This window comes from Phocoena phocoena, chromosome 16 (genome assembly GCF_963924675.1).
Source record: "Phocoena phocoena chromosome 16, mPhoPho1.1, whole genome shotgun sequence".
Taxonomy (NCBI): domain Eukaryota; kingdom Metazoa; phylum Chordata; class Mammalia; order Artiodactyla; family Phocoenidae; genus Phocoena; species Phocoena phocoena.
The window spans coordinates 7,132,888-7,155,739 of record NC_089234.1 but is presented as its reverse complement, the minus strand read 5'-3'; the positions used below and the strand labels follow the sequence as shown (position 1 = coordinate 7,155,739).

General features: G+C 56.4%; 1 protein-coding gene across 2 annotated transcripts in view; it reads right to left on the bottom strand.

Moving 5' to 3' along the window:
- Positions 1-22,852, bottom strand: part of CTBP2 (C-terminal binding protein 2) — a 163,577-nt gene that overhangs the window by 13,746 nt on the left and 126,979 nt on the right. For both annotated transcript variants that reach the window (XM_065893803.1, XM_065893802.1), the window contains 2 exons: positions 1,250-1,404; positions 744-888 (listed from right to left, as the gene is read on the bottom strand). In XM_065893803.1, the coding sequence (XP_065749875.1) occupies positions 744-888; positions 1,250-1,404 (300 nt within the window). The remainder of the gene's footprint in view (positions 1-743; positions 889-1,249; positions 1,405-22,852) is intronic.

The window sequence follows — 22,852 nt, the reverse complement described above, 5'->3', positions numbered from 1 at the left end:
TCAAAAACAGCAGGACAGTCACCAGAGAGGGGCTAGTCTAGAAGGACCCTTCTGGCCCCTCCAAAGACAGCAGGGCAGCCTGGGGACTCCTGCTGTCAAAGCCTCTGCAAACGCTCCACGCACTCAGAGCCCACGCCAGGTGCCGGGACAGGGAGGCCACCACGCCAAGCTCCCCCGCCTCAGGGTGCCTGCGGCCCGCGGTCTGGAAAGCGGCCGGGAGCCCCACCTTTGGGTGTCCATCTGCTGCCTCTGCTCTTCTCTGGAAACCCCTAATGGCAAGGGATGGGCAGGAGGGGCTGTGCAGTGGTCCACCTGCACTGGCCCTGACCTAGGAAGGTTCCTGTGTGGACAGCAGCCCTTGGGGAGACAGCGCCACCCCAGGATTGGAGGAGACCCTGAAACCGTGAGCTGTGCACCCAGCACAAGTTCATCTCAGGCTGATGGGTCCTGGCCGGTCGACACAGAGGTGTGGCGGCTCACCATGCCCTCTGCAGGGAAGGGCCTGTGGCTTGTCTGGCTCAGCATCCTTCCCAAGTGACACAGCCCGGCCCAGCCCCCCAGGTCCCCAGGTGAGGCCTCTGAACCCAGCAAGACGCTTCTACCTGTGTATTCGGAGGTGTGCCTGGCTAGGTTCCCTTCGAAACCAACCCCCTTCCTCCAGCCAGCAGCAGGCACTGTGTGCTCTCTGTTCCGGCTTGCCTCTGCCCCCGCAGGCACTCACCGGGCACCCGCCGGGCACTTACCGAGCTCGCCTGCAGCCTTGATGTCGACGTTGTCGTAGCCGCTGCCTATCCGCACGATCACCCTCAGGGCCTTGAACTTCTCCAGGTCCTCCCTGGTGAGGGTGATGGTGTGGTACATCATGGCGCCGACAGCCTCATTTAAAACCTGTGACGGGGCGAGCAGAGCACAGGTTGGAGGCCCCCATTGCCCTCGAACACGCAAGAGAGGAGTCCAGCGGGAAAACAGCCAGCTACGGCGCGGCCTGGGTGTTGACGGCTTCCCGCAGCCGAGGGCACCCCGGCTGTGCTCGGGGGCCTGCTCGGTGATGCCAGGGGAATGGGGGGAGCGGAGGCGTGGTCAGGGAGGCCCACGGAGGTGAGAGGGACTGGCCAGCGGGGGCCTGAGGGTGGAAAGGCGGGGGGCCATCAGGGCAGCAGCGGCACCAAGCCCTTGCTCGCAGAACGCCAGCTGCGGCCACCCGACCTGGGGGGACCAGACCGGCGGGCGGGGTGAGGAGGGGACCCACCTTCTCGTGGATCTCCTGAGTGGACTGTGCGTCACAGAAGGCCACGGTGGCCAGGTCCTTCAGGATGGGCATCTCCACGGTGCAGTCTCTGCCGTCGAGCAGCGCCACCAGGGGGCGCGGGTGCAGGGGGCCGTTCATGATCTGGGGGCGGATACCTGGGAGGTGGGGACAGGACGGGAGGGGTGGGTTAGGGAGGTGGCCGTCCCACACTCCGCGGGGCAGCACAGCGCAGCCAGGGGCCGGGCCTCCCGCACCGGCCGTGCTTTCCAGTGAGGTGCCGCACCCCACCGTCCACGCGCCTCCCCGTCCGGGGAGGATGCTGGGACAAGCCAAGGAGACTGAGCGGCAACATCTGTGCGGCTCCCTTGCCGCGGGAGCTGAGATGCCTCCATCCGCGAGCACACGTGTAGCTAACAGGCAGAGCTGCGGCGCAAGCTCTACCGCCACATGGAACTCGGGCCCAGGGACCCGGTCAGGCCCACACCTGCCTCTGCCACCACGGACAGCGCCACCTGTATTCCCCTAGACCACCAAGGCCCAGAGGCCTTTGGGACACAGGCGGGGCCTGGCCCACGGCTCCCCAAGCTGGAGCAGGCTCCACCTCTCGGCCCCTCCCTCCGCTGTGCCTCCCTGTTCCCACTGCCCTTCCGCACAGGCACCAGAGGGTCCAAAATGAAACGGAACAACTGAGGCACCAGCATCCCATGGGAGCTTCCTGGAGGAAACCCCTGGGGGGACAGGCACCCTGGGCACGGTTCAGGGGCCCTCTCACCTGGACTAGGTGAGGAGAGGAAGCCAGTCCAAGATGCTGGAGAAAGTGTGCGTGTGAGGCCAAGCGGCTTGCCGGGAACTCAAAAGACCAAACGGAATTTCTCAAAGGACCACAGAGTAAGCATGGTTTGTCGGCAGCCTGGACCAGCCAGAGCCGTCTCACGTGTTGGTGCTTCTGATAGAGACAAAGGATGCTTGACCCCATAGCTTGGTGGGGAAAGGCCAGGGGTGGGCCTCCCTACACGATGCCTAAGTGCTGGCTCTCCAGCCCAGCGCAGCTGCAGCGCCTCCAACCCAGACGAGGGAAGAGTGTCCGCCCTCCTCCATGGGGACCCGTCACAAGGGGCACACGAGCGGCACACGCACCAGCCCAGGGCAATTCCTCCTCCACTAAACCATTCCTTTCAAGTTCACACGGGAAGGTCTTGGATTTTGGCCCCAATGTTGAATCACCATGACCCCCCTGCCCTGGGCATGGGAGAAACACCCCTGGGCTTTGGGAGAAACTGCAGCACTGAGGTGGCCAAGACAGGGCACCTCCTGTTTTCTCATCAAATCACAAGTGTTTGATGTCACAGAGCACAAGTCACAAGAAGACAGCTTTCCATGCATGGGAGGTTTTCAGATGTTCAGATAAAGTCTGATCGTGGCCACTGCACCAGTCCCGGCTCAGCCCGTCTTGTCTCCTTCCCCACACGTGGAATCTACTTATCCTCTCCTCTGGGGGCCACCTTGGCCACTGGGCTTGAGCGCGCTCCTGCAGGCCAAAGCGGGAGCCGCTGGCACGCCCACCTGCGGGACCTCTGCCTCCCGGCTCAGAACGGCTGGCAAGGAGGGCTCCCCCCGTGGCAGCCCTGAGACTGGGTGGGGCACCTCCTTAGCCACCAGGGCTCGGGACCCAGTCAGCCACACGCTTGGGCTAGATGCTGAAAGAGGAGCCCCCCGGTCTGGTGCTGTGGCCACAGTGCCACTGGAGCTGCACAGGGCGGGGGGTGGGCATCCCGCAAGCCCGCACGACTGCCGCCCCAGACGGCGCTCCCCCGCCACAGCTGCAGCATCGGGGGACAGGCATCTCTTTGAACGCGGAGCAGAGAAGAGGCTTTTGTCCTGGCTTCAGTAGAACAGGCTGGGGCAGCCGGGGGTGGGCAGGCCACCTCTGGGCGGCCCCGGGCTGGGCCACGCAAGTGCTCATGGGCCCTCCCAGCCCGCGAGTGACAGCCAGAGCCCCACTGCCGCCTCAGGACCTGGATCCCCAAGTGAAGCTGAGCCTCAACATTCTCTGTTCTGAGTGGGAACAGGGATCCCCTACCCCCCTTCCTCACCAGCCCTCAACTCACACAGCAGGCGGGCTGCTGGGGGGCTGGCGAGCGCCCTGCTAGCATCCTGCTTGGCCCGACAGGTCCACAAGAGCTGAGGTGCTGTGTGCACAGGAGGAGAAGGTTCCCCCAAAGACCAAGGCTGACAGCTTCAGACAGGAGCCCCGGAGACCCCACGGAGGGAGAAGCGGGGAGCAGTGATTTTGCACGGGTCCCACCTTCTCACTTCACCCTTGAGACAGCACCACCGTCCCCCTCAGAGAAGAGGAAATGGAGGCACAAGGTGGGAAGTACGTCACCGGAGGAAGGTGGGGCGGCTGCTGCCGACTCGGGGTCGACGCACTAAAGCTCCTACGCCTACCCTCTCGGTCAAGTGAGGTGACCCCACCCCAAGGACCCTTTCTCCCCCTCCGGATTCTGCCTCCGCCCCACACACCTCCTACGGAGCCCAAGGTGGGGCCCCTGCAGGACACCGCGGGCAGATGTGCTCACTTGCCCCGGGCCGCCCCTCCCACAGGGTGATGAACACCCCGACTTCACTCTGGGGGTTGCTGGCAGGAGGGTTAATCAGACAACGTTTCTAAAGTTCATGATCACGACTGGAAATCTGAGTTGTTAATTAAAAAGCAACCACATGGGAAAACGACAGTGGGCACAAGGCAGTCGTCTGGAGAGGCTGAGGGGCCGTCACCACAACATGTCCATCCACAGCATCAATGCATGCATCCCGTTACCTGGGAAACAAACTCCGGGTTGCCTAGCGATCGCCTCCCTCCCCGACTTGGGTCGCCTTTCTCTTTGGCGAAACCCACCCTTTGCCCTTGTTCAGGCTGGGCATGCAGAATGCAGCTGAGGCTGGTCCACAAGACGCCAAGGTTCCCGAGGCCTGAGGCTTGGATACCGGCTGCAAGCTCTTTATGGTAAGGCAGGAGATGGAGATACAGCGGGGATGACGCTGCTCAGAGGTGCTCAGGCTGGGGAAGGATGCTGAGTGGGGACAGCTTGGTGGGTGGTGGGAGTGGGCGAAATTCACAGGTGTTTTGCATGAGGTGCAGGGACTATAGCGTGGGGCTGCTGAGGATCAGGCTTTACGGGGACCACGTGAGACCCCCAGCCCTGAGGATGAGACAGCTTAGCCAGGTCACTGCCAAGGTCTACTTCTACAAAGAAAGAGGCCATACCGTATACACATGCTCCTTCAGTTCCAGGAGGGACTCAGCCACCTGCACACCTTGGAATCCAATTACTTTCAAGCCACCGTGCCCAGCACCCTCTGTCCCTACAGTCTTGCTGGAGTCGGGGACAGAGGTACCCAGAAGACCCCAGGAAAGGCTGGGAAGATGGAGTTGCAATTCGACTTTTTATCTCACCTCACATTAATCAACATCCTTCAGTGCTTCTAACAATTTGAAAAAATTTTAGTGTGTTGGAACAGAATTGACACATTATGGATTAAGAGCTGTAGGTATTAAGATGGCAAATGACCCTTTCAGAGACTATGGAAAATGGGGTACCAACTCAGGGGCTGGCTCTCAGGCTGGAGGGAGAAGCCCTATTTCCTCTACGGTCAAGGGAATTTAGGGGAGAAAAGCAAGGCACAACGTTTAATGAGAAGTCATGAAAAACGAGTCTGTGATCAAAAGCAAGGCTGCCAACTACTAGACACTGCTAGGACCCCAAGAAACAAGCCCCACAAACTCCAAGGCTGGTAAGAATCACACAACGCCGATGGATCTTATTCCCATTTTACAGTCAAGGAGACAAGCTAAGGGAACAAGGAGAACTGCCTCAAACAGCACCAGGGACCCCGCAGAGTCCGAGGAAACACCTGCCAATGAGGGCCAGAGGGTCCTGGTGGCCCTGTAGTCAAAATGACTGTTCCCTTTCTACAGTCCCCTTTCTGTTGATGAACTCGGTCTATCCATTTCAGAATAGTTCCAGCTGCAGCTAGACACACCTAGGAAAGTGCGCCAGTGCACTGCTTTCAACAACTTGTCCAGCATTCACTTTGCAGGGCAGAGAGCTCAGCCGAGTCCTCCCCTGGTGTCAATTACTTGCTGGTTTCAGGCTCCCTTTGGCACAAGCAGGGCCGCAGGGCCGCAGAGCCCCAGCTCCAGGCCAGCTCTGACGTCTGCCCTGGACCTGGTATTGCTTAGAGCTGCAGCTGCACACAGATAATTGTGCAATGAGACACACTCAGCGGAAAACAAAGACGACGCCGGGCTGAGATGCCGGAGCTTTAAGAGTGGCCAGCGGTCCAGTGAATGCCAAGGGCAAAGGCCTCATGAATTCCAAGGTGGAAAGGGGTGGGCCCCAGGGAGGACTTCGGTAACTTTTTGGCCGCCCAGCCTCGATGCCACCTTATCTGGATAACAGCACCAGATTTCTTCTTGGAACTGCTCCTTCCCTAGGCGACACAGGCTGAAAGGGCTGCTGTTGGCTAAAAGGGATGACGTACTCCTGCCACGCAAAGCTGCCCTGTGGTGTTTCTGAGATCCATTTTCTGGCCTTTCTGGACACCGTGTGAGTTCAGTTGACATCCTTCCTACAGAACCACGCGCCACTTTCTAAGGTCTGAGTCGCCTTCTGTTGCTTGCAACTCAAGAACCGAACTGTCTCCGGGCCATGATTTTGCTGCTTTCAGATGTCAGTTATTGAGCAGTTTTACCCCAAAGGACAGTGGCTGCAATAACTGTCTGACCCACAGCAGGCAGAAAGGCCTCTTTGGTTTTTTGTGGGTTTTTGTTTTTAAGATTTTTTTTTGATGTGGACCATTTTTGAAGTCTTTATTGAATGCGTTACAATATTGCTTCTGTTTTTATGTTTTGGGTTTTTGGCCACGAGACATGTGGGATCTTAGCTCACTGACCAGGGATCGAACCGGCACCCCCTGCACATTGGAAGGCAAAGTCTTAACTACTGGACCGCCAGGGAAGTCCCCAGAGAGCCCTCTTTTAACAACGGACCAGATTTTATGAAGCATCCCAACACCACAGCAGCCTCAAAACCCCCATGCTAGGCTGGCTACGATAACGGGATGACGGTCACACCTGTGCAGGGTCACCTCCTTGCTCACCTGACTGGGGTTGGCCAAGTACAGCGGGACTACCCCTTGAGGCCCCGAAAGGACACACATGTGGGGCTGAGACCACTGAGGGAAAAGGACCTCCCACCACACAGCCCAAGTCCACCCAAAGATCTTCACTGCTGCCCAAAGGCAGCTGCCAGGATCCTCTGGGCGGCACCAGTCGTCTGGACAGCTGACGCCAGAACAAGTACCTGGAAAGGTCCACAGATGGGAGACCCGTGCAGGCCTTAGGAAGACCTGAGACAAACGGCGAACTAACTGCCCTGCACACTTAGCACGAGGCTCTGGATGCAATCAATCAAACGGATTCTCAGTTCCCAGGACCGGCGCGGTGGCCTGGAAGGCAGCGTGCACAGCTCCCATCCTCACGTGCAGGCGGCCACGCGGGGAGTAGGAGACGCAGCCACACAAGGCCCGGCGTGGTCCGGAGTGGGCAGGGAAGGACACACCAGGCCCGCAGCGGCAGCCCTCTAGCCTGAACCACTCCCCAAGGGTCTGATCGTGTCTCCTGCCACCCAAAGAACAGCTTCCCCTCGAATGCAGCTGTTGCCCCAACTAAAAGGCCGCTTCCTGCAAGCAGCACAGCTCAACCCTTACTGGCCGGGCTCAGCACGCAGTCTGATCCACAGAAGGCCAGACACAGAACCAGACCTAGGGTCCGAGAAGCGGCATATTTCGCAGGCTTGCATTTCCATGACCTAGAGCTGCAACTCGTGACTGGGGCCGAACCGCGAACCAGATGCTGACCGTGGGACATAAATGAGCCCCTGTCTGAGACTCGGCTTTCAACTCCGAAGCGTGGCTGTGTTGAGGGGTCTACCCAACCACCCAGGGCCTGCGCTGGCAGAATCCTGCCCGGGAAAGGAGGCTGCGGAGCCTCACGTTGGGGCGAGACATCGCCCTTGCTTTGTAAACATGTTTATCCGTGTTATAAAAACTGCTCTAAACTGTCAACAACAAATGTTCTGCAGTTGGCTGGAGTTGATTCAGAAAGCAGTTCTGCAAAGTGAGGGAAGGCAATGACTGTCCCAGACACCCCGGGGAGGTGCCCACCCCACAGCAGCTCCCCTCGCCTTTCACAGGAGGGATGATGTGAGCAGGTGAAGGGGAATGGGTGGTCTAGAGAGCGGCTTGCAAGGCAGTGATTCGCACTAAGACGTGTGTTGCTCACACACATGTGGAATCTTAAAAAAACAGTACTGGTGAACCTAGTGGCAGGGCAGGAATAAAGAGGTAGATGTAGAGAACGGACGTGAGGACACGGGGTGCGGGGGCGGGGGGAAGAGGAAGCTGGGGCGAAGTGACAGAGTGGCATGGACATACATACACTACCAAATGTAAAATAGATAGCTAGTGGGAAGCAGCCGCATGGCACAGGGAGATCAGCTCGGTGCTCTGTGACCACCTAGAGGGGTGGGATAGGGAGGGTGGGAGGGAGACGCAAGAGGGAAGGGATATGGGGATGTATGTATATGTATGGCTGATTGGCTTTGTTATACAGCAGAAACTAACACGCCATTGTAAAGCAATTATACTCCAATAAAGATGTTTTAAAACAAAATGTGTGCTAAGTGTGGCACTATTTTAAGGTTAAAAAAAAAATGCAGTTACCGTTGGAAATCTCATCTTTGTTCCCACACTGCTATCTGCCTTTTCATTTGACAAACTCTCTCCTCTCTGCGGTGTCCCTGGGCAGCTCTCCCAGGCCGAGAGAGCTGCGTCCACTTCCCTCCCACACCTCCGGGCCAATCTGGGATGTGGCCAGGCCGCAGTTTGGTTTTGAAAACTCGGTCAAGTGCAGATATGCTCTCCCCGCACAGCAGAGAACCCGATTTTTCTCAGGTTGCCTCGCTTTTCACGTCTTGTTTTGCACCCAATAGTTCCCCGCTCCAGGAGGTGTCCTCTTGCCTGTGCCCTGCCTGGCCCGAGGGGGACTGAGCCTTTTCTTGCTGGCCCAGGATCTTGGGCAGAAACGTCTCGGGATGGAGGTGATGACCAAGGAACAGTGTACCTCCAGCCCGGAGGCTGAGGACCCAGAGCGGTTTCTGGCTTTAGGACCTGATAGAATCACAGCGTGCTTCCTGGCCAGGGCGGAAGTAAAGGGCGGTCACTGAAGCGGACGTCGGCCCACAGGCTTCCAGCTGCTCGTCAGCTTTGTAGGCCGAGGCTGCCCTCTCCAAGTGGACCCTGAGACCCCATCCCATCCTCATTCCTTCCCAATTCCTTACCTCCAAGCTCTGACATGTGAGAGCCCAGCCTGGTTCTAGGGACCCAAAGAGGAAGCAGACGTGGACGCTCCCTCAGGGACCTCTAAACACACAGGGAATCTGGCTTATGGAAGAAACAGCTCTCCTCAAAAGGGAATACCCCGGCGGTCCAGTGGTTAGGACTCCGCACTTCCACTGTGGGGGGCCCAGGTTCAATCCCTGGTCAGGGAACTAAGATCTCACAAACCACGCGGCACAGCCAAAAAATAAAATTAAATTAAAATTAAAACAGAATCAGCGTGGTGTCCGTTTCAATCAGGGCCGAGATGTGGAAGTCAACTTGTCTAATACAGTCCAAGTGAAATCGGAACATCCTGAAATTCAATGCAGGCTGGAGCTGAACGGCCATGATGAACCTTGGTGTGTTCAGGGCTGAGGAAGAGGAGGAAGTAAAGCAAACCTGGACGACAGATGCAGATACACAACCACTCTTCTTCTGTGCTCATGGCAGGCATCACTAATTGATCCCAGCACTCTTGGCCTCAGAGTCCCTGTTGACCACAATGCCCTGAGGGCTGCCCTGCAAGGCTAGCTGACATCTGCTGGCCAAGCTTAATTAAGTGCACTCAGCCTCCTCTTGGAATGGGTAAAGGAAGGTGAAAGTCAATGTTCCACACATTCCACCAATACTGTGAGCATGGGAAGAAGCGGGGAGACGTAGGGAGGCCCCCGGGGAAGGACGCAAGGTCCCCGCAGCCAGGAGCAGACCGCAGACCTCCTCAGTCACTCCGGGACAGCCCTCTGTTCTGCTGAGAAGGGTGGGCTTCTGCAGAGGAAGGGGAGAGGGACCCCAGAGTGGGGCTCGCCTCTGGGGCAGGTGCCCGGGTTTGCACCCACCCCCTCACAGCAAGGACCTCACCTGTACCTGGCACTGTTCCCGATGGCCTGTGACACCTGCCCCCTTCCCAATGTGACTCTTCTGCTCCCCCCGCCAAGAGGGGGGTCCACCTCCCCAGCCCCGGGCAATGTGCTGGCCTCATACTTCAGTCTGACTACACAGAGTGACAGAGGTGCTGCGGTACCTCTTCCAAGGCTGGGCCTCCGGGGTCAGCGTCACACCATCCAAATTCACACAGGAGCCTGAGACTAGCTGGGAGCTGGGAGGCACTGGGAGGAAGGACCCTGGGGCTGGGGCCCAGCCGTCCCAGCTGAGCTCAGCTGCCTAGAAGCCAGGAAGTTCCAGAGCGAGCGGCCACACAGCAATACCTAGCTGACGTGCCCAGCAAGGCAAGGCCAAGGCGGTGAGCGCACCTGTCCTCCACCAGCAGGGACCTATCGCCAGTGCTGCAGAACCCCCCCGAGGCCTGTCCCCAGGCCTTGCCAGGCCAGATCAAGGTGAGAGATCCCAGAGGGGATGGACTTCTGCAGGGTAGGTGCCCCAAGCAGGGGTCAAGCTGTGGACAGTTCAGTAATGATGGATTCACTGTCACAGGCATCCTTATGTCAGGGCTGGAGCCCCTCTCTCCTTCCCCCAGTGATGGGTTAGGCTGCTTCTTCCCCACGGCACTCGCAAGGGCCCTTCTCCAAGGCCTGGCCAACTGTGGTTTCAGGATTCTGGTGTGGCCTTTTGAAACAGCTCTCTCCTCACTTTCCTGAATGAACCCCCAGCTCTTCTCCCCTGGAACATCCTAGAAGCCCTATCTGATGCTGAATCATACGGCCTGGGCACTGGGAGTTTCGTGTCAGTCTCTCCCTCTCTGGAAGGAAGTTTTCTATTCTTCGCTCCGCACGTAGGGCACCAAGACCTGGGAAGGTGACAGGGTTCCTGAGGCGCCCGAGGGGTGGGCACAGGCCACCCACCTGGCCACAGCTAACCTGAGCTCTGCAGTGCCAACACACCCAGCCACCTAGAACCTTGTCCAGCAGGAAACTTTCACTCGACCCTGACTGAGCGTTAGCCCCAAGTCAAGTACTAGAAAAACAGCGGGATTAAAGGTTGAAGACAGGACAACCTGGCTTAAAACTAGCACTGGGGAATAAAAAGGAGTGAAATATTTTTTTAACGGAAGTGCAGATGGCCGTGCCATCACTGTGTATATCAGCAACTACTGGCACATCTCGTTTCATTGCACTTTGCAGGTACCACGTTGTTGTTGTTTTTTTTTTTTAAAAACAAACTGAAGGTTTGTGGTAACCCCGTGTTGAGTAAGTCTACTGTCACCATCTCCTGCATATTTTTAAATTAAGGTGCGAACACTGTTTTTAAAGACAACACTGTTGCACACTTTACAGACTACAGTGTGAACATAACTTGTATACGCACCGGGAAACCAAGAAGTTCGTATAACTTGCTTTATTTGCGACATTTGCTGTATCGTGGTGGTCTGGAGCAGAACCCAAGTTATCTCTTAAGTATTCCTGTGCGGGCACTGCCCACAGGCCCCCGTGATGAGTGTTACAGCCAGGTAGGAAGGAGGCCCAGCGGTCACTGCACACGCAGCCCTCTCCTCACTACGACTATCGCAACTTGAATGCTACTTGGTCTTCGGAAGCCGGGCTCCTCTACTCAGCTGTGAATATACTAATCACCACCACACTGGCACGCTGAGTGAATGGTATAGGCGTTTGAGTTATACGTCTCAACAAAGCTATTAAGAAAGAACACAAGTGTGGGGAAATGTGGCCTCACCAGGCCCTCTGAGCACCCAGGGGCTGGGCTGTTGGGGGTGACCCAGGCTAAGGGGGCTCCCGGAAGGCTGGGTGTGCTCCATGGGGGCAAGGGCCGGGGGGCAGCTGGTTTGAAGCCACTCCTCAGCCCTGATTTTAGTGTTCTCTGCAAAAGCAGCTGGAGGCTCGGTCCACAGATGGCTACAGAGTGCCCTGACAAGTAGATTAGTTTCTTAAATACAACATGGATCTTAATGAGTCACGGCCTCCAAGTGAGATGCTCTCAGGCCACGTAGCTCAGGTAAGAGCTGGGCAGAGAGCCGGCCGAGCAGGCAGCTGGCTCCCGGGCTCCCAAGAACCCAGGCCGCTGCCCCCTCCCCACTCAAGGCTTGCTGGGTGAACACTGCTAACCCGGTGTGCACGCGTGAGGTGTCTCCTTTAAGCAGAGGTCTAGACTTGTGGGACGCACATCATCTAGTTAAAAAAAAAAAAAAAAAGTACAACTTCTGTACCTCCAGAAAGACAAGCATTTGTTGTACTTTAACTGACTCCTTAGAGCTGCCCAGGGAAACTGTCCCGGCAGCCTGAACGGTGCAGGGTCCGTACCATACCGGGGAACCGGAACAGAGAAAAGTGAGCGATACTTTTCCTTTGCCCAGCAGAGCTTAAAAACAAAACCAGAACCCTTTATCACTTGATTAAACCCATTCTCTTAGACACTCGCACGCTGGCCGGGCGGGCTTGCCTGGAGCCCACATGCCCCCCGTGCTGCGCTGGATGCGCCCTTTCCAGGGTGGCTCCTGGTCGTCAGTGTTTGGGCTCCTTCACCCTCCCGAGTCCCAAGGGAGCCTCTTGTGTTCCTGGTGAACCCCTCTGCCCTGAAGAAGCGCCTGATGTTGTCTGGAAAGCTGGTGCTTCCCACTGGGGGCAGGGCAAACAGCACCCACTCAGACCAGGTTCTTTCCCTCCCAATTGACCGAGACAGAAAGAACCATGCAGGGCGTCACCGAAAAGCAAATACGCCGCCAAGGAACACATTTCAAAGCAGCTGAGGACGCTCGGCCCTGCTTCTACTTTGGGGGAAATGTGATATGTGGTCTGCTTTCCCTCAAAGGCCCAGCCTCACATGGGTGGCCCTGCAGAACCGGAAGAGGGATAAAGGGACGTGGCCTGGGTGCAAGGGCTGGAGGCTCTGGGCTTGGGGAACAGCAGATCCCCAGGTGCGAGGACCCACTGGCTTCCCGTCCAGGTGAGGCCACACCTCTGCATGCTTCTCAACACAGGGGGACAGTCCCTGGAGGGGCAAGTGACCGCTAGCTTATGCCTGGGGCGGGGGACAACCTTGGCTGCCCCTTCTGGCCGGGAGCACACATGCTCTGCACCTCCTTTCCAACAAACAGCTCCGATGGAATCCCCTGGCGCTCATTCTCTTACGGGACTGCCCTGTCTCCACCGGGACTGCCAGGAGTCAGAAGGCACCCCAGTGGCCTGTGCCTTCCCCAGGCCCTCCTTCCTTATGGCAGCTCCTCCGAGCCTGTCCAAGAGAGGAGCCTCAGGACCTCGCCCTAGACCACAGCTAATAGGCCATGAACCTCTCAAGGGCAAAAGGGGAGGGGGGGGGGGCTCCCAGGCCACTCGCTGACAGGATCCTCAACGTTGTGTGTCTCCGTGTTCCTCAAGGGCACTGACCCGAAGATAGGGCTCAGCCAGCCAAGCTCACCCACTGCTCCTTGGTCAGGGCCCACCTTTACCCCTAGCCACTGGCCACCAGCGCCACAGCAGGAGGCGGAGACTGGCTGTGAGGTGGGCATCCAGGGTCTGCCCTTCCCCCGTGGTGGCGGCTCCACTCTGGTTCCAGCTTACGAGCCAGGAACCCTGAGATTCTGAACTCTAGGGCGGCTTTCCAAGTCCTGAGCTGCTCTGGAGCTCGCTGGAGAGACCCCCTCCCCCCCACCGTGGCTCAGCGTCACCTACAGATTAAAACAGGTCTCTGCAGCCCAGGGGTCCCTCCACCACAGTAATCAGACCAGAATGAACAGGGACGTGCCTGGGAGCTGGGAAACACCTGAGACCAGCCTCAAGTTGTAAAGTAGTAAGTCACGCAGCCGGCACCGCTGCCCTCAGACATTTTTCCTTAATTGACTTGCAATCTTTCATTGCATCAATAAAATCACCTACACACCCCCAAACCCGCCCACGCAGGCAACCCAAGGTTTGGGTAACTGGGAGACGGCAAGCAGGTATGAGGACACTGTCCACGGGGCACCAGGGAAGAGACAAAGCCCCTCCACCCTCCACTCATTCCTCCCAAGCTGAGACGTGCCCAGGGCCCACCCCAAGTCCCTCTGGTCTGCTGCTTGCCCCGGAGCCCTCAGAACCATGGAGACGGGAAGGCTACATCCAGGCAAGTCAAAGCCCCCACAGGGGGAAAGTGACCCATGAGCACACGGCCCCTCCCCCAGCCAGTCTCGGGGACACATACTCACTTTGTAAAGTCCTAAGACCCAGCTACACCCAGCGGCCCGGCTGATAAGAAACCTGGTCCAGAAGATGTCAGCTTGGCCCTTGACGTCTGCTCTGCCCCTAAAGGGATTAAGCCAGGACTCCATGTGCCTTCCAGGACCGTCCTTACGAGGAGCAACCCGGAGGTGGCCTCTGGCCAGGCAGGGCTTGCTGAGGCCCTGGAGCCTCAGGGCCTCGGGGCTGGATGAGCTCGGAGGACTGAGCTTTGACCAGCTCTGGGCCATGTGGACAAGACAGGGCCGGGGCCCAGGTGACCCACAGCTGTTCGGTGTCGTGGGCCTCTCAAACCCAGTCACCACCTTAGATGGAGGGAGGACACGGTCTGTCCCTTCTAAACAGTAACTGCAGAGACGGTCGGGCCATCAGGCCTCGTCGGAGGACAGACCTCCTCACAGCAGCATCTTGCTAGAAAACACCCGCAGTGTGTAGCGAGTTACCATGTTTGTTTCCTTGAGGTTTCAATCAGCCTGGGGAAAAACCCGGTCCACGCCCTTCGCCACAAGTGCTGGGCAATCTCGCTAGGCCTGCGCGCAGAGCCCTGCCCAGACAGCCTCCTCGGCCACCTTCTTCCGTTACTGAGCAGAGATTCATTTAACAATTAGCTCATTAATGGTGCCGGATGCCAGGGCATCGCGGTGGGAGACCATCCTCGTGAGTGTGTGGCCAACACCAAAGGAAAAGCCACCCATGCTGGCACCGCTGGGTCACTGTCTCCTCTCGGAAGAGGAGACGGTGCTTTGCCGCCCTGAGAGCATCGTCCCGGATGGGGGAGCAATCGCTGGTTCTCTTATCAACGCCAAACTCAGCAGCAACTCCGAGGACCACACGCGAGGCACACAAAGTCTGTTCTCCACCCATAGCCTCCCCCAAGCGGGAGGTGTTCAGAAATCCGCGCCCTGCCTGGAGCCCCGACACTGGCTGGGGAAGCCGAGCAGCCCAGACTGGTGTCTCCCCCTGGCCGGGGGCTGAGAAGGGGATGGGCTGAGCCTCTGAGCCTTGGGGACTTCCAGGAAGGCCTTGCCCACGGCATAGGGACCGCCAGCGGAGGCCACTGGGTATTTCACTTGAGTTATTTCTCAAGTTCTAAAAATGTGTCCATGGCAACAACAGAAGGGGACGTTTAAGACAAATAAAGTGAAATAAAGATGAGAAAAGAACAAACGGATGCCAGGAGTCTGGCAGGCACAGGTGCTGCAGCCCACACGCCGGCCTGGGTGCCACCAGCTTGCCTGTGATGGGCTCACGCCGGGCTGGTGGGACCAGTGGAGGCTGCAGTCAACCCACTAACAGCATAAGTCACCTGCCCCAACCCCTCTCCAGGTGAGCATTTGGAGGGGCCTGGCACCCAGCAGGTGGGCTTCAGCACTGTCGGGACAGACTGGGGCCAGGGAACCCCTTGGAGGGGGTCCCAACCAAGCCGAGGACACCCCACTCTTCTTGGTGCCTGGAAGGGCCCTTCCTTCCAAAGCACAGGAAGCAGCAGTGGACAACGCTGGCCCTCCAGGCTCGCCGGGCCCACAGCACACGCGTCACTAGGAGAGCAGGTAGGCCTACGCGTGCTCCACGCCCCGAGCCCTCCTGGGCTGCTGCCTCTCTGATTGGCTAGCCACCTGGAATCAGATGGACCGACTCCACCAGGGCCCCTAAGGAACAGACAAGATGCCCTTCTCCCTAAAGGCCACTGGAAGAGCCTAGCAGACTCAGGCTTATTTTTCTAACTGTACTGCCTGGACCAAGGGCCCATAAAAACAAAATACCGCCCTGCTTCTTAGCTATGGCAGCCACCAAGGCCGGGATGGAGACGGAAGAAGCGCAAGGCTTTCAGATAACTTAGTTTTTCCTGTGGCTCTAAAACCCAAAAGGAAAGTGACTCTTAAGGACCCTTTAACAGGCTTGCTGTCCGGCAGGCCAGAGGCCAAGCGTGCTGCCCTTAGGCCCCAGAGCAGCCAGGAAGCTAATTCTCCCAAGTGCAACAGCTGGTTGGACGTCCCCGCCCTGCTCTTTTCCTCTATAACTTTATGGCTAAAGCGATCCAGGCTCAAAGCCCAGTACATAGGAAAACACTAGAACCCATCACGAAGTCATATTTATTCCTTCAAATATAAAGCATTTAATAGACAACTCCCCAGCAGAAAAGCCGGTTAGGTTGAGAGGTGAGCTTTAAGCACCGTAGATGGAGGGGGAAGGGACCGGCTCAGGCTGGGCTGCTGGCGAGAGCATTCAGCTCCCCAGGCAGAGCCCCCTCAACTGAGAAGAATCGCCACTTCCCTGTGGACTTGGCAATGCCCACCGAGGGCTGGGCCAAGGAAGCAACAGACACCCTGGAAAGGCAGTCAGCTGTCTGCTGCAGGAGAAGCCCAGCCAGGCCCCAAGCCTGCACCCGTGAGCTTATCAACTTCGACTGGATAAGGCCCTGGTAAAAAATTTAACAAAATTTTTAGATGAGATGCAGGAAGTTGTCACAAGGTAGTAGAGCCTGCGAATGGGAGGGTGTAGGTTGAGGCATGATGGGGAGGGAACACTGCACATCTATAGCGGATGCTGAATCTTTGGACATGTTGTTGAGGGCGGGAGAAATTCAGCTCGTGATTGCTCAGAAAAAGGATTTTTTTGAGCAAAGGGCTCATTGGTCCCATCTTAGGAGCAATGTGAATCTTTCAAGAGATCTCATTTCCCTCTTTACTTTGGTTGCTAGGAAGCTCAGAGTGAAATTCTCACCTGTCCTTGTGCACAGGACTGCAGAGAGTGCTGAGCTCTGGCCTTACCACCCAGCTTCATCTTTTTCTGTTCTTATTTTTCCATCCACTCAGTTTTACCCTTGTGTGTGTTAGAGCTCTTCCTGATAGCCAGGCTTAAATCCTCTTAGGACCAAAGAACATTTTACATTCCATTTAATCACACAGAAGAATTAATTTCCTTGACTCTCCCAGAGGGCAGCACAGTACAGAGGAAAGGGGCTTGGCTCTGCAACAGAACAGCGTGGATCCAAGTGCAGTCCTGCAGGGCACCAGCTAGGGACAGGCAAGCACCAGTAGGTGCCCCTGGGGCCACACAAGCACTGAGCTTACCCATGTGCAAAGCCTGGGCCAGCCCATGGGATGTGGTCCTCAGAGCTCTCTGAGGGGGTAAGTAGGTCCATCTTCCCAATGTCACACTTGGGGAAGTGAGCCTCAGAGCACCTTGGGACTCCTACTCTGGAATCACCCTCTTCACTTCCTCTTGCTGACATGGACCCTGGTTTCCAGCATGGGCTGGTGTCCCCCGCCCTTCCCTGACTTCATACCACTGCTGAATTTCCCATGCTGTCCTAACGTGCTGTGCTTAGTGGTTCATCATGACACAGCGACCAAGCACAAGTTTGGAGTCAGACAGGCTGGCCCCAAATCCCTGTCCTGCTGTGTGACCTGGGGAAGAGTGCTAACCTCTCTGAGCCTCAGAATTTTCATCTTGAAAGGGGAAATGCCTACAGTCTTCCTGGGAATTCAGATGAGATAACTGTGGTCAAATGCTGCAGAATGGTGACATTTACTCTTATTTATTGGGCTGGTTAAGCCCTAGATGCACTCAAGGCTGGCTTCTCCAGCCCCAGTCCTGGTAGAGAGCAAGAGGCGTATCAGGGGCAACTTGGGGCCAGGGGCTCCCTCTGAGCCCTGCGGGGGGCGACCTTTTCCTACCAAGCCAGTATCGGGAGGACTCGCTCCCCGTCGGCCTCACCAGCACTGCACACAGCTGCGCTGGGAACACAGGCATCAGAGTGAGTTCGGGCTCTCCTCCCGTCCCCGGGAGCACAGCCCAGAGACCTCATTTACTAGTACAAACTCTGCACCAGAGTTTTCTCACCCAGCTCTCCCACGTTTAAACAAGAAGCTGTTCCGCTCACATTTGCAAACTCTTCCTGGGATCAGTTCTCAACCGCACTCAGATCGCATCCCCAGGAACCGCCCACCCTCTCAGTGGGGACGAGTGTTTACAGGTTTGATTTTATGCTCTCCTAACAATTTGGCAAAGGGTGTTTTATTCATACGCTGAGCACCACTGTTTGGCTAAATTTAACTGCCATGTACCTTCCTGTTCCTTGAGCAGGAGGGAGCAAGTAAAAGTCCACAGTCTTGGGTTTTTTCCCCCCTTTCCATGAAAAACAACTAAAAAAGTCCTTTGTGGAAGCCAGCCTCAGAACAGAGGTGGGTAAAACGCACCCAGCAGTACATTAACTTAAGTGCCTTTAGCTTCTATATTGCTAACAAGGGCTAACCAGTTACGGATTAAAGCATTATTTACCTTTCCTAAACTTAAAAAAACCCACGTACTAACTAGCAAAGAGCCGATCAAATAGCTTCAGAATTCTTGCCTTGTGTAATCTTAGGGACAAGAAATAGCTTCCAAACACCTGAGAATCTTCCATGTTAGCACATGTTGGTTTTTCTCTTTTAAAAACGGTGTTGGGACCACTGAGTATCCATGGGCAGCAGAACGCGGTGGGACCCCGACCTTACTCCAGATTCAAGTCGACTCAGGATGGTTCAAAAGGACCTAAATGTAAGAGCTAACACTACACAAAACTCTTAGCAAGAAACCGAGGCACAAATCTTCATGATCGTGGATGACGACACCAAAACCACAGCAACCAGCGGGGAAAAAAAACTAAACTGGACTTCACGATAATGAAAACTTCTGTGCTTCAAGGACAATATCGAGAAAGTAGAAAGACAACTGCAGAATGGGAGAAAATATTTGCCAATCAGGTGTCTGATACCAAAAGCCAGTGAGGACTCCGGATTTTGCTTCCTGGGCCCCATGGCCCACCCAGGTCCACCCAGTAGAATGTAAGTTAGAGAAGCCCAGTGTCCAGTGGACACTGGACACTCAAGGGCAAGGGTCATGTGAAGAAGTAATGTGGCGAAGGGGTCTGTTGCCTTTGCCTTTTCTTGGGCAGATAAATGCACCGAGGCTCGCCCCACCTGTGCATCGGGCCCAGGCACTTGTGTCCCCTGGAAAATCTAACTGGCACCGTGGACGAGACTGCCCCCTCTCCTAAGCATTTCAGAGAGGCAATCATCCCCGGAGGGGTTTGGGGTTGGAAAGAGATACTAATACACAGAACTGTTACCTAGAGACCAATGTCACATCCGACAGTCCACTTCCTGAAGGCGGAGGCCAGTGCGGCCCCGGTCTCTATTACTCAGAGCCACTCTGTAAAACTGGGAGACCAAACGCCCATCTAGAGATGAGAGGGCATGGCCGGCCTGTGCCGGGCAACTTGTGCTGCTCAGGCCACACGAAGAGGGTCTGGTGACAGGAGCTTGGGCAGAGCTGGCCGGTGTCCAGCAACAGTCTTAGCCCCATCTTCCTCTGAGAGAACACAGATCAGTTCCTGTAAACTAACTCGCAGGAAAGCACAGCAAGGAATAGCTTCATTAACCACCTCCTCTGCGTCTCACATCACATTAGGCAGAAAACCTACGATGACCTCAGAGCCTCCGAGTGGCCGGGAGCCCATTTCACCCGTAAGGGGCGGGGTATTCCCAGATTATTAGGCAGAGAACTGGGGTCCAAACCCAAGTCCCCACAGATCACACTCCTTGTACGATCACTGATACACACCCCTGCCGAGGGGGTCTGAGCCATCAGGGTTAGGGGTGGGGTGCCACAGAAGAGGCGAATTGACAGAAGGGGCCAGATACCCAGTTCTGTGAAAGGCCCGTTAAGCTTTTCTGTGACTCAGGCCTGGCAGTGTGGCCCTCTGCCCTGGCACAGATAGCAGCTGGGACGCCTCCAGGCCACCAGGCCACAGCTTACCTAGACGCTGTCCTCCACGGACAGGACCAAGTCCACACCCAAAAGGTCAGAGCAGGCTACTTTGAGGGACAGATCGCTGTGGGATAAGCCCAGAGTCTCTGAGCCGAGTGCGCCAAAGCCAGAGTCCTGCCTCCCGGCCTGAGAAGTAACCAAGGAACAATGACAGTGATAAAAGCACCACTTTCAAAGCTGGCCCAGCAAAGGGGGGCACCCTGAGTGAGGAAGGGAAGAAGCGTGAACCAAGCAAAGGGCGACCTTGGACTCTAAACCCGCACCCAGAGGCCAGCCCGAAAGACCCTCCAAGTGCAAAAGCAAACCAGAAGCCTGTCGATTTTATCGACCTTGGACTTATTTCAGGTGTTTTACTTGGAATGGCCTAGCTGTCAGCACCTTGGAAGTACGTGGCTCCTTCCCGGGCTCCATCTGGAAGGGAGACTGCTGCGGAGAGGGGCCCCGGCCAGAGGAGGCGGCGAGTCCTGCTGGGTGACCCTGGATGAGTCCCCTGCCAGCTCCACGTGGCTAGGATTTCCTGACCGTGGAGGTACATCACTCTTCAAGAAAGCCCGTTCCAGGGAGTCATTGGGCAACAGCCAGGACCGCGAAAGCCTTCTCGGGCTACACCTACACGTACAACCACCCTCGGGCTGGTTTGGGCAGCGTCCTCTCCCTTAGCCCCACCACAACGCTTGCAGTTTGACGGTCATTCTGGAGTTTGAGCTCTGCCCTCAGCCTCCCCTGCCAGTGCACTCACGCTCCTCGGGGATGCTTCCCCGAGTGCTGCAGGCTCCCCACGTGTGTCCCTATCCTGGCCCTTGTTTCACACTGCAGTAACTGTTCTTTTATGTATTAACTGGGCGGAGGGTGGGGGGATGCACCTGAAGCCCAGGCTGGGGTGCATCCACTTGTGAGCACCAAACATCTGACCCCAAGCCCAGAACACGGCAGGGGCTGGAGCAGTGCTGAGGGGACCGGCCCCCAGGGGTCTGTGCTCAGGAACCCTGCCCTGGACCGCAGCCCGGGAGAGGTCTACTTCCTTTACACATCTCCCTGGGCAGGCTGCAGGATCCTGACAACGAAGAGCTGGTGTCACCATCCCGTTGCTCTGCAGGGCCAGCTCAGGGGCACGGTCCCCACATACTGACAGGCAGGGGGGGTTGGCTGAGCCCACCCTTCTTGGGCGGGCTCTGCTTTGGGGGTGGGGAATGGGTGTGATCAGGTGGCTTGGCGGGAGGGTGTCTTTGGGGCCTCATGGTGGCCTCCTCCAGGCTGATGGTTTGAGGGTCATGACCCTCAGAACCAGTGAATCATCTGGACCCCATTCCCCAGCACAGATCTTCATTGCAGAGGGACCTTCAAAACCAAAGGCAAGGACACAGGCGGAATCACCAGGCGTGCGTGGGCCTGACAGGAACAATCTTCCATTCTGATTCTGATGGGACTTCCTACCCAGGAGACCCGGCATGCACTCCCACGGTGCTGGAAACCAGTGCCAAGATATCAGTATCACATCCAACACTGCCACGCAAGTGACCAGCTCTGGTGACAGATAACACTGTGACACCACCAGCCTCTCTCCCACACCCCCAGTATAAATGGGCTGCAGACACCCCTGTCCTGTCCTGTCCTGAAGGGTCTTTGGGCAGTGCCCCCGGCAACTAGATGGGGGCCACGGATGCACTTAATCGAGAAAAATGCCTGGAGGGAAACTGAAAAGGGCCAGAAAGAGAGCGGGCTGGGGCTGCATCTCTCACGTTGGAAGCTCTGAGGCCCCTGCAGCCCGTGTGTGGCGCTGTATTCGTGGAGGACAAAACCGTGAAGATGGCTGCAGCACTGCTGTTCACGCCATGCACCCGGCTGCACCCGGCATAGGGGGGACTCGGGCGACGGCAAATCCTTGGCCGAGGTCGACACCATGTGACATGGGGGGGAGGGGCATCGCTGGGTTAGAGCCGCTGCCAGAAGGTTCCGCAGCTTGTGCCCCAGTCGAGCAGGTCAGTGTGTAAACGACAGCAGGTCCACTGGGTACCGATACTCCCGTGGGTCTGACATGCGGCCCCACTCATCCCGCATCACGGGGGCTGGGGGCTGCCCTGGGGCCCGTCCTCACCTGGTCACCCTCCACTGCCCGGTCCATGGACTAGCAAACAGGAGCCTGGTATTTACAGCAACAAAGCCAACCAAGATGAAGCAGGTAGTTCATGGACCGAGAAAAGCAAATATAAATTAAAATATCTACTCCAGGATGTGTTGTACAACACAGGGAATATAGCCAATATTTTGTAATAACTGTAAACGGAAAGTCACTTTTAAAAATGTACAAAAGATGAAAAAATTAAAATACCCAAAGCATATAAAAATAAAACCAAGCACTTAAAAACAAACAACCCACCCACTGCAAACACTCAGCTCACCACTCCACAGGGAGAGAGGAGATAAGCCCAACTCCTGGCATCCCCTGCCCCTCCAGATCAGAGGGAAACACGTGAGTTAAGCGTAAACCAGAATGAAGATTTATTCATGCTGGTTGTGCCGCAAATGTCCAAGGCGGCTCGATCTGGATTTAAAGATCGCAGTCTCCCGTTTCAGCTCAGCAGCCGCAACGGTAGGGCTGCCCCTGTGAGCTTCAGGTTTCTAGACCCGAGGTCTGCAGTGGTTTCCTTAACCGTGAATGTTATGGACTGTAGGTTCCGACAGATCCCAATCCGGCTATTGACTTCATGAAATCTGCCACACAAAATGCCATGTATCCAGGCTCAAAGCTCCCGGGGAAGCCAAGCTCCTACCCCGGTCACTGACACACTGTTTTCGGGGGAGGGCTATGATGACACACTGAACGTTCGAGAAGGAATGAGAGGAACCACTGCTACGGGACACATCATCTGACAGAGAAATTTTTTTGCTGGCAGACTTCCGACTGCAGACTTCTTGGCACTGGCTTGCTGCCATGCAAATGAAACAAAAATCAATATCCCTCGGTCTGCAAAACCGTGTGTTACCAATCACAGTCCAAACAACTTAAATAAGGCCCCTCACCCCCGTACCCAAATAACAGCGACTGTTTTTGTTAGAAGGCAGTGCAAAATAAACAGAAAAAGAGAAGAAAGAAGGCAATTTAACAGGTCCTCCTTAAGCAAAACCTTTCCGGGACTTCAGTGTGGAGATAATCTTTCTGTGATTATGACCAAACCCTCCCGTTGCTTAGCAACACATAATTAAGGAATATGTTTTCAGATCC